This window comes from Mixophyes fleayi, chromosome 2, assembly GCF_038048845.1.
Source record: "Mixophyes fleayi isolate aMixFle1 chromosome 2, aMixFle1.hap1, whole genome shotgun sequence".
NCBI lineage: Eukaryota > Metazoa > Chordata > Amphibia > Anura > Limnodynastidae > Mixophyes > Mixophyes fleayi.
The window spans coordinates 263,743,447-263,755,832 of NC_134403.1; the positions used below are offsets into that span (position 1 = coordinate 263,743,447).

Genomic DNA, 12,386 nt, shown 5'->3' on the forward strand with positions numbered 1-12,386 from the left:
AATTAAGGACATCAATGAGGGGGTGGGGGAGTTTTTAGATGGCTAAGAATATCTATGTCATCTTTATCGCCCCCCCATATATCAGAGATCTTTGCAATTAACATGATGCTCCTGTGGATACCTCAGTTATGACTAACCAAGCATATGAGGAAAAGGGAGCCCCATAGAGCAAAGTGCATAAACATAAAAATTCACACAACAGAACTATTTACAGAACAAGGGAGGGTGCGCAGTGTCCCCCAATGGATTTTACAGTGAGTAAATACTGCAATACCTTGCGCCCGAAACTCGCAGAGGATGCAAAGCTCTGCAGCCATTTAGAGAATGTATGGACAGATGACCATGTAGCCTCTCTGCACAATTGCTTCGCCGAAGCCACATGACGCGCCGCCCAAGAAGTGCCAACTGCTCTGGTAGAGTGAGTCTTTAACAATACCGGGACTGGCAGAGATGCCCGAGCATAAGTCAGTTTAATAGTGGAAGCGATCCAGCAAGCAAGCGACTGTTTGGAAGCTGGCCAATCCCGCTTCTGAGCATCGTAAAGAGCTAAGATCTTTGGTCCTACGGACCGAGGCTGTACAGTCTACATAACACCGAAGAGAACGAACCACATCCAGCAACATTAAATCGTCCCGAGGTAGAGGGAGCAGAGGAAGGGGAAGGCAGGGGACAGAATGCCGGGACCACAATCTCTTGATTTAAATGGAACCTGGAGACAACCTTTTGAACAAAAGAAGGTTTAGTGTGAAGGACCGCTCTATCTTTGTGGAAAATCAGGAATGGAGAGGTGTAGCAGAGCCCTGCTAATTCAGACACTCTATGAGCTGACGAAATCGCTAATAGGAATACCGTCTTCCAAGTGAGGTGGCGTAAATCCACCGAATCTAGAGGTTCAAATGGCGTATGTATTAGCGCAATGAGCACCAGGTTGAGGTCCCACGGTTCTACTGGATGAATGAAAGGGGGCTTCACATGGTGGACCCCCTGCAAAAAAGTCTGAACATCCCTGACGACTGCCAGGTTCCGCTGAAAATAAATGGAGAGCGCCGAGACCTGAACCTTAAGGGACCCCAGACGTCCCTTATCTAGGCCGGCCTGCGGGAAGGCCAGCAGTCTAGGGAGTTTAAACCTGGATGTGTGGAAACCCTGGGCCTCACACCAAAGAATGTATGTATTCCAGACTTGATAATATATGGTAGAGGAGGACAATTTCCTGGCCTTGATAAGAGTACCAATAACCTCTGGTGAAAAAACCCCTGCCTTGAGAATTAAGGTCTCAATAGCCACGCTGTTAAAGTTAGCCTATCTAAATCGTAGCAGAGAAGAGGACCTTGAACGAGAAGGTCTGGATGTATTGGCAGATGGAAGGGAGGATCCAATGCCAGTTTCAGAATGTCTGAGAACCATGCCCTGCGTGGCCAATTGGGAGCTACCAGAATGGCGGAAACCTGCTCTCATTCTAACTTTTTTAGTACCTGTGAGAGCATGGGTATCGGGGGGAAATAGGTACACTAGCCGTAAGTGCCATGTAACTGTCATGGCATCCGTTAAAAGTGCTTAAGGGCCTCGAGACTTTGAGCAGTACAGGGAGACTTGATGGTTTAGTCTGGATGCCATGAGATCGATTTCCGGCATGCCCCAGCGTTGCACTAGAAGGGGCGAAGAGAGAGACCGTTCGCCCGGGTGAACCCTTTGCCTGCTGAGGAAGTCGGCCTCACAATTGTCCACGCCTGCAATGTAAACCCCCAATATCTGGGCTACGTGGCGTTCCGCCCATACCATGATCTTGGCTGTTCCCCGCGTGGCCCCCCCCGGCGAGTTCCCCCTTGGTGATATAAATATGCCACGGCCGCAGCATTGTCTGACTGAATCTGAAGAGGTTTCCCTGCCAGGAACCTCTGAGCTTGCATCAACGTCCTGTATACCGCTCGGAGTTCTAGGACGTTTATCAAGAGTGTGGACTCTTGGGGAGACAATATCACACTATCTCTGGTTATACCTTCTTTGTCTTTCTAGCACTTCTGTACGGAGCCCTTTAAGACAAAGCATTGAAAGTTTGGCACCATCAAACAGATGTGCCTTATTGACATATACATCTGGTACGTATATTAGTTATCACCTATTTGTATTAGGCATCACCTCCTAAACACTACACTACTGGCGCACTCTTCCTTATTTAGTTTTCCCAGACTTACCACCCGGCATCCTCAAGGTTGGCAGCCGCCTATGACACATATATGTCAAGGATATATATAAATTGTTGTGCCTTTCTGAAACAGTTTTTAATCCCATGTAGCCCTGGAATATAATACATACAGTCTACCAGCGTATGCAGACTACCCCTTTCCCCCAGCCCCTCTAGCTGTATTTTGAGCTTCCCGAGTTACTGTGCTTCTTCTTAACTGTACCATGATGTCTCACCCTGTACTGTGATACTGTCTATCCCTGTACGGCGCTACGGATACCTTGTGGCACCCTATAAATAAAAATGAATAATAATAATAATAATAATAATAATAATACTACACACAGACATACACAGAATGAAATTCTATCTAAGAAAATCTATTACTTACTGATCACGGGGGTGGAACTGAACTTTTAGGATAGGGGAGGGAAATCGAAACCTCTGGTCGCAGTCTCCAGACAGGACATCCCACAAAGATACAATATTATCGGTAGAAGCACTCACAAGCTTATGACCATCTCTACTCCAGCTGTAAGACACATAGCAAATAAAGGGTACATTTTGCTTACAGAAAAACACACAGTGCTCCAAAGGTCAAAAATATCAGAGCAGCAAAGTTGATACTCAACAGGTACAAAGGAGTTCATCTTAATCCTACACTATTGCAGAGTGGAGATCTTGTTAAATATTTTCAATTTGATATATGTACTCATCTTTTTCATTTGCACTACAAATTATGCTACACCCCTGGTGTTGGTGTTTTTACTGCCAATGTCCTTTGCTGATTATATATTCCTTAAGAGGTCAATGCGGAAACGTCTCAAGACACTGTTTACCAAGTAACATGTTGCACAGCTCCTGAGACAGACTCAAATACAACTACCAAATTAAGACAACAAAAAATTATTCCTAATATCACCAAATGAAACATAATGGATGGTTTATATTGATAGCGGCCAACAGAGATTACTCACCAAAGAGAGCACACGGGATGAATATGTGCACTTAAAATCTTAGCAATGCCCCTTGTTAAGAAGTCCCAGATAACAATGCGGCCATCATTGCAACCAACAGCAAGCAGAGTCCCCCACCTATTAAATGTGCAGGTGAGGGCCATGCTAATGCAATCCAATGTGCCATCTGCTTCCTATAATATATTCAAAGGAAACAGTAAAAGGATTAAAATATACAAGTATCTGGAATAATATGACTTTCATTGGATAACGTTACAGTTAAATATATTGACAGATTATGAAGTTCCTGCTTCTAAGTCAGGTTATGATTGGTATTGTGGCAAAACCTTAATTAATGCACTTATCTCCCGCATTGACTATTGCAATTCCCTCCTTACTGGTCTTCCCCAGAACATACTCAAACCTCTACAATCTAATTTGCACGCAGCAGCCAGATTAATTTTCCTTGCAATCATTATTCCTTTGCTGAATTACTCTGTCGCTAAACTGGTTGCCTGTTTTTTTACAGAATCTAATATTTTAATAACTTACAAGGCCATCAACAAAGCTGCACCAACATACATCTCCTTACTTGTCTCAAAATATCTCCCAACTCGACATTTCCATTCTGCACAACATGTGCGTCTCTCATCCACTCATTACATCTTCCCATTTCTGGTTACAGGACCATTTTCGGGCTGCACCCACTCTATGAAATTCCCTCCCTCTCACAGTAAGACTTCTCCTCTGGTCTACAAACTTTCAAGCGTTCTCTGAAAACCCACATCTTCAGGCAAACTTACAATATTCATCTTCCACCCTCTTAATCTCACTAGATTAGACTATTACCACCTGTTACACAATTCAAACAAGACAGCAACCCTCTGACAAACATTGTTGTGTGACTGGATCATATAGCATACTAATCAGTTTTTATTTTGTTTTTTACCTTTGTAATCTGGCTGGACTGAAATGCAAATGTAGACATAACCTCATGTATCCAACTCCCATTGTCCCATAGATTGTAAACTTGCAAACAGGGCCCTCTCGCCTCTTTGTCTGTTTATTACTATGTTTGTCCCCAATTGTAAAGCACTATGGAATATGTTGGCACTATATAAATGTTGATGATGATTGTTACATGAAGAAATGTTACTATCACAAAAAAGGATTTTGCACAATGACAGATCCACTAGTTAAAACACTTAAAATCTACACAGCTCTGGAGACCAATAAACAATTTAATTGTGGTAACTGCCAAAATATACTTTATAAAAGACTAATTATATGTTACTTGGGCTGATTACTCAATCATGACTGCAGGATCAAACGGTCATTGGAACCAATAGGTTTACTCGACAACCCTATTTAAATGCATTTACTAGTATTAAAAATATCAGTAACAGCATTTATTTTTTCTTTTATCTATTTTTTTTTTTTTAACGCCAGCGAGTAAGTGGCTTCAAAATAATATGCAACATGCACAACACATATGTTCACTCACCTCTGGGTAGTTCTGGCCAAAGGATTCTGAAAATACACCACAATTAAAGAAAAGGTTAAAGGTTATATATCCAAAAACAGCTGTAGAAATAAATCACATCTTAATGTGTGAAATGTCATACAGACATTAAAATTTGGTTTCTAGCAAATTTAAAACACCACTAAACTTAAAACAGAAATTGCCTTATAAAAAAAAACAAAACATTGATAACATTCACATATATAATGTAAAAGGCTCCCATACTGTGACAGAACTTACTGAAAATATTTACTATTAAACATTTTAATTACATATGTGATGGAGTTGAATGCAAGATACTATTTAAGAGCTACTAAACCCAAAAAATGAAATGTCCAGATATGTACCATGAATATGAAATACATGGGTCAGTGTTTACCATACATCCCTCCACAGCTTGAAAAATAGTAAAGTATTAACTCCTTACATTAAAGACAACTGAAGCTCCTCTCACATATTTATGATACTGGCCTAATATGATCAGATAGAGTTCAAAAAGTTGAGAATGCACTAATAATTGCTTTATTAGAAAAGTGCTTCCCTCCTAATATGTGAACCTACTGCATAAGAATGAAAATGAACCATGGTGTGGAATTTAATTAAGAATAAACAGAACAGATATTTCATATATATTAGTAAGCACAGTAACACACAACATATAACATAAGTTCAGAACTATTTCCCGTATAAACAAACTAGACACATTACTGGGGCTGATCAGTAAATTAATTATATTAATTCTCATTACTTTTTCTTTTCATTCTCCAGCCACCCATTTTTCTTTGTAAAAATGATACATAATAGAAGAGAGGGTGTTGAATAGTGGCACATAAGCATGTGGGCGCACATTCACGAGTTTAGACCATATTTGCAATTCCTACTTCAACACCAGCTGTAAATACAGACCTGCATATATTAATACCAAATGTGGCTTAGGTTGCTGCTCAATTTATCAGCCATTTCAGGTTGAGAGTAGGGTGATTGTGGTGTCCTTCAATGGGATTACTGACTGGGAAATCTGTTGTGTGCATAAAATATTTCCCCTCAACAATCACAACTTCTAATACAATCTTTTGGTCTTATAAATTACAAACACACACACACACACACACACACACACACACAAAAGTACAAGATCTCTATCTGCAACTTAACAAAATAAATATAAATACATAAGTGACCAGAATCCTTTTCAAGCACAAAAATATTCAGAATACAAGGCCTATGAAATATATAATGTAGCCACCACTGTTAAAGATTATGGTATTAACAAACTTCAGATGATTAATGGGAATAATGATAAAGTGATCACTGTTAACCCCTTTGATTTCTGGTATTTACATGCATTACACTAAGGGGTTTATATGGTCAAAATCTTAAGATTCAGCCAGTGTACTTAATGTTCATCTTGTTTTCGCTAACTTTATGTTATTAACATGTTGCTTGTTCTCCAATTATTGGCAGATGTTACAACTTTCATGATGGTAGTTTCCAAATTTAGAAGCACAGGATAGTAGTTATATTAAATTTGAATCTGATTATAATCCTATATTAGATCATGCTACACTTTATGATTTTAGGGACAGTGGTTCAACTCGATCTCTAAATTAGAGCAGGTTTGAATTGCAAAGCAGACTAGGTTAAGCCAGTTTAGAAACTTCCCAGCAAATGTACATTACGTACAATGTACCCATCTCATTTCCCCATCACCTGGTAACAATAGCATAGGTCCTTACACAGTGACAGATCTCTCCATATACTGCACATCTGCCCAGCACTGCCATTAATAGCTGTAATTACTAGTGAAGAAGGTAAACTAATTACGACCGTGATAGTGAAACATAGGTGACAACTGGGCCTCCAAGTCCCTTCTTTCATACATCCCGCTACTTTCCTCACCGAGTAACTCCAGATTCATGGCTCCGGTTTTACCCTAACCAGCACTTCCTTCTTCCTGTGCCCCTATACCGGGGCCGACGTCTCCTGTGTCCGGCGTTGTTACGGTCAGTCACGGAGAAAAGAAAGAGGGCTGTTGAAAACAGCTTGTAAATTGGAGCTGAAACTGGGCAGCAAATCTGGCAGCGACATGGACAGCTATAGATATGAAAGCAGGCATAAAGAAGCCTGCCGGGGGCCTCAGAGTGGGTACAGCGCACATTATTGTCCGTACAATACAGAGCCGACAGAAAGGTTCCGCATACATGTACACTCTCATAACCAAGCTGTGCTAAAATCAACACTAACCACAGCAGGACAAACAAATCTCACATAAAAACCATATATGCCATGGTAAAAGGTAAACAAAAACTAAGCATGGCTGAACATTAATGCGTTAAAATATAAACTGCTTTTTTCCCATTTAATAATACGCAGAGTTGGACGAGGCTGAAGTTAGCTTCTTATTCGGCCAGCTTCTTATTCGTTTCTAATTCATGCTCCAGCTTCTTATTTAGAAAAGCTTATTTTTAAAGGATTAAATCAATTTGGATCACTGATTTCACATCAAATTAACACTACAGGGGGTCCCTTATACAAAATGCATTATCATTTTGCCTCACCCAACAAGGTTATGGGCATGAAATCAGGTGGCAAAGTCACCATATTTTATCATTTTGAATAAGTAGCTGCAGTTTTTCAAGGGTTAAATGCCATTGGGCCAGCAATTTGACAGTGGGAATCAACACAGGGTGGTCAGTTACATATAAAACATCTGTCTTTTGCCTGGCCCAACGCTGTTTTGGGCATGCAATCAGGTGGCAAAGTGGGCACAGATAGCATTTTTAGCATTTTGAATAAGTAGCTGCAGTTTTTCAAGGGTTAAATGCCATTGGGCCAGCAATTTGACAGTGGGAATCAACACAGGGTGGTCAGTTACATATAAAACATCTGTCTTTTGCCTGGCCCAACGCTGTTTTGGGCATATATGGTGACTTTGCCCACTTTGCCCCCTGATTTCATGCCCATAACCTTGTTGGGTGAGGCGAAATGATAATGCATTTTGTATAAGGGACCCCCTGTAGTGTTAATTTGATGTGAAATCAGTGATCCAAATTGATTTAATCCTTTAAAAATAAGCTTTTCTGAATAAGAAGCTGGAGCATGAATTAGAAACGAATAAGAAGCTGCCCGAATAAGAAGCTAACTTCAGCCTCGTCAGAGTTGGGGCATAACAGAACAACTATAATGTATCGAATCAGATACATACCATGCTTATAACATGATATAGAAAGATTCTGAACAACAGCAAGCCAAACTTTTAAGTGTATATAGAAAAACATAATGTTGAATGAAGCTAGAAAAAAATATTTAATGTGATGTAGTGTATGCAGAAAATTATTTAAAAGTTGCTTATTGCACATTCTCACACATCCTGTAACATAAAACGAAAAATATAGTATTAGCAAAGAGGTACACTCCACACAGTAAAAGTTTAAACACTATCTAAAAAAATGTGATACCTTCCTTTTAGGACCCCCCTCCCTCCAATCACATATGCTACAGAACCATCAAGCTTTGTTGCAGCTTTCCCACTTCAGAAAAAAACCCTGCTGTACCTTCTCATGACCATACACTCAATGTAGATTCCCAATCAAGAATTAGTGGTTTAATATAACACTTACACTTTAATATTAATTTTATTTTTTTTACTTTTTACTTTGCTGTAATTTAACATTTTAGCCAAAGGAAGCATGCAATCAGCAGCACATGTAATATAAGCAACTAGCACCCCATCACATTATTGGTTGTTTTAATAGACACTTCTGCAACAAACAAATGCGAGTCCTATTTTTGTTTTACATTGTGACTTGGTTAATTACTGTAAGTTCCACTCAAAATGTAATATTTAAGTTTTACTAGGATACGTAGCTCAACTTTCCTGGGGTCCAGTTTTTCCTTCAATCCAACGCATCCCCTGAAGTCTTTAATGGTCCAATGATGCACTCCTGCTAACATGTTTCAAACAGGAAACAATGTTGTTAATGCCCCTAGTCCATGAAAGGAAGTTCACAGTTGAAGGGCGCTGTGGGGCTGATGGAGAGTTGGCCGCGAAATAGGGAGAAAATTATTCTTAAAAAAAGCACGTAAAATGAGTGTATTTATTTTATGCCCATATGCAAAGTCACATACATCTCGACATATGTCCGAATCTGCAGCACATGTACCTGGTTTACGATAAGTTATCTTCATCTGCAAGTATCTGCAATTGTACTCTGACAGGTGTAAAAGATAAGCCTCCTACAGGCACATATGTGTGTTTCAGCAGGTCTGCATGAGCCGTATTTGTGTAAACACAACTTTACTGTATTTGGCCAACGTTAGAAAGCCCCTTCCCTCCCCTGTCCCGCCTCTCCATGTGTAGGCAGGCGTAAGTGCCAGAATTATGCATGTCTGCATATGCGCATTTAGGTGCATCCCCTTTCTGGCCATGTGCAAAGCAATTTCATGAAAGATAATGCTATGCATACTGGCTTATATCCCACTCAGCATCAGCCCCTGTGGCTGCTTCAGTAGGAGAAAGAGCAATAATAGACCATTGGAGCCTTTAGTGGACCCTCCCAAAACAAGGGTAAAGTTACAATCATGGGGTAAGAAAAATTATGTATTGTAGCATAACTCATTGAACTCCACCGAAACAAAATTTCAAGTTTTCAGTGGAGTTATCCTTAAACTCATAGTTGCCTACTTTGTGACTCTGTCCTCCAGGAGGACAGGTCACATGACAGGGGTAGGAGGGGGCGTGGCGATGTCTTTGAGTCACCATAGCCACGTCCCCACTATAAAATGCCTAAATTCACAGCATTGAATAGTGGGGGTGGGGCTTAAACACTTAAAGCCCTGCACCGATATTCAAAGCAATGAATTTTGGCAATTTTTAGAATCCTTAGCGGCATCCAGGGACACCACCACTCCACTGCACCATCTCCATGGCCCCCCGGCATCTGCAAATGTGTAAACAGACGTCTCAGATCGATGGCCGTAGACTTCCCAGGCATAAATCCTGTCTGGTCTGGATGGATCAGCTGGGAGATGACTGTGTTCAGGCGCATAGTAAGGACTTTGGTAAGGATTTTTACATCAGTCGTAAGAAGGGAGATTGGTTGATAAGAATCTGGTAACATCAGATCCTTACCCGTCTTTGGCATAAGAACTATCTGTGCCTCTAACATGCATGATGGCAAAACAGTCACCTCCAAGTATTCAATATATTGAGCAAGTAATTTAGGAATAAAGTACCAATTTTTTTGTACAGCTTTATAGGCAGGCCGTCTACACCTAGTGCTTTATTGCAAGTAAAGTATGCCTTTGCCGCCTCAAGCTCCTCCTCCGTGATAGGAGCCTCCAGACACTTCACACACTCCATAGATAGCGTATGGAGACGCACCTTGGACAGATAATCGTATAACTGAGTTCCACAGTAATCCGCCTTGGAGGTGTGCAATTTAGAATAAAAAGCTCTGAACACAATGGTTATCCGTTCTGTCTGATAGTGCTTGTCACCCGACCGGTCAGTTATAGCAGTAATTGTATTGTTTTGTAGCTCAGTCCTGGCCAGATAAGCTACAAGACTACTGTTTTTTATCCCCCTGTGCATATATAGCGTGCCTGGAGAAGAGGATCCGGGAGGACTTATCCACCAAGTGATCAGTCCATGCCTTCTGTGCATGTAGTCAGACCAGTCGGTCTTCAGATGTACATGTGGAAAGGTAAACCTGCTCTAAATCACAACATTCCTGTTCCAACCTCAACTCCTCCACTCTGGAAAAACGCTTGCAGCCCTCCACCCGGTTGATAGGGGTGCCCTGAAGAGAGGCTTTAAAAGCATCCCAAAGTACAGGTGGTCTCGCTGTCAAGGCATACATAGAAAAGAACCCCTCCCAATCTGCCACCAGGTCACTACCCGTCCCCATCAAAGTAAGCCAAAATGGGTTTAACTTCCAGAAATGAGTGCCAGAGAGATAGCCGACCTCTGTGACCAAGAAGGCCAGTCTATTAGAAATCAAAGCCAAGTCTATATGGGAGAATGTGTTATGAGAGGAGGAATAACAAGAAAAAGTCTGACTGGTGGGGAAGCGGTCCCTCCATATATCTACCAAACCCATATCCACTATCAACTTAGCAAAGAGGAATGAACCACTGCCCACCAACCATGGTGTCTCCTCCACCTATCAGCCCTGGCATCCATAACTGCGTTAAAGTCCCCCATACACACCACTGGAGCGTGAGGGGAGATTGCAATAAATTTGGAAGCCTACTTAAGTACTTCGGAACTGAAAGGAGGGACATAGATGGCCAAGAATTTAACCGGGGAGTTATCTATTAGGGCTTGAAGCAATACATAAAGACCATAGGGGTCCAGTTGTACCTGCTCCAATACAAATCGCAAATTTCATCAAACAAGTACTGAAACCCCCCGTGAGTGTGTCGAGTAAATTGAATGGTAAGCCCAGCCAACCCATGATTTCTTAAGGGCCAGAACTCGACCCCCACCAGGTGAGTCTTCACCAAGCACGCAGGATTATATATTTTTTTGTAACCTTGAGTAGGGGGCAACCTGCGTACACCCAAATTGAGTACTTATAGCAAAAGAGAACTAGTTATGTTCAATACATCGTATATTACAGGAGGATTAGGGTGGGAGAGCAATCGCCTTGCAACTCACTCCATGTCCGGCAAAGCCACGCCCAAAGTTTTCATTTTTACATTACTCTTGGACACATTAACCTTAAATCTGTTTTGTAATCAGCATATATAAGGTTGTGACATCTACATGTGGATATGTCGCAACATGTCATAGACATGGCATTGTATCATACTCCCAACCTAAGGCCATGACCCCAAAGTGTTGTATTGTAAAGGTATTAGTGCACATAAATAAGACTGAGTAAAGTGCTTTTTGGGCAAATATAAGGGGAATATGGGCTTTCCCCAAAAATAAAGGCTACGCAGACAAAATAAATCCTGCAAGTTAACTTCATAAAGCCGGTCACCCAGTGCATTTAAATGCTGCGCCTGACTTGCTTTTTTATGCTAGTGCAAAGCATGCAACCCATTCAATACAATGCATCCCTTTTATCTTTGCATCCTGTGTGCGGCTACATTGCAGGATTACTTTTTGGATACTGCTTGTTCGATTTCTATTCGTTCAAAGCATGTCAATGCACTTGTTGTCCATTTATGGGATTGTATTGTCTCCATACCCACTCAGGGTTTACATAAGCGGTTTAACTAGCGTTGTGTTGAATCTTTCCAATTAACTTCTATATCCCCAATTCCAATTGATGTCTATATCCACACAGATAATAGAAAGTCCACTGAAATGAACAGACTATAGAAATGAATGAGAACTATATAAATCAATGGGTCATAGGCATTAATGGTAAAATATGCAAAATGGTACTGAGCATGCCCACTAAAAGTGTATGCCTATGTCTGTATGCAGATTTGATACTCGCGTCTCTTTATGCTTAGAGAGATGGAACAGTGGAAGTTAAGTGGCGTGCAAATGCAGACTGGGTACAGTATTGTTTTCCGGTCAGTTGGAGCCTATAGAAGATAAGCCACATGATTGGCTAACAACCAATGCCAAAAAAAACAAATTTTGCGCATATAACAGGTGTGTAGGCTGGAAAACTACAGTGAGAAAAAGCACAAAACCCCGTAAACATTTTGATCAGACAACACAAAAAAAGAATACAGAATCAAAAGTAGGATCATATGTGAA

General features: G+C 40.9%; 1 protein-coding gene across 8 annotated transcripts in view; it reads right to left on the bottom strand.

Moving 5' to 3' along the window:
• Nucleotides 1–12,386, bottom strand: part of RBBP5 (RB binding protein 5, histone lysine methyltransferase complex subunit) — a 103,420-nt gene that overhangs the window by 47,709 nt on the left and 43,325 nt on the right. For 6 of the 8 annotated variants that reach the window (XM_075196104.1, XM_075196103.1, XM_075196102.1 and 3 more), the window contains 3 exons: nucleotides 4,646–4,671; nucleotides 3,163–3,335; nucleotides 2,577–2,717 (listed from right to left, as the gene is read on the bottom strand). In XM_075196104.1, coding sequence (XP_075052205.1) covers nucleotides 2,577–2,717; nucleotides 3,163–3,335; nucleotides 4,646–4,671 — 340 coding nt within the window. Of the gene's footprint in view, nucleotides 1–2,576; nucleotides 2,718–3,162; nucleotides 3,336–4,645; nucleotides 4,672–6,562; nucleotides 6,764–12,386 lie in introns of those variants that run through there. The other 2 variants (XM_075196109.1, XM_075196110.1) reach the window with 2 other exon arrangements.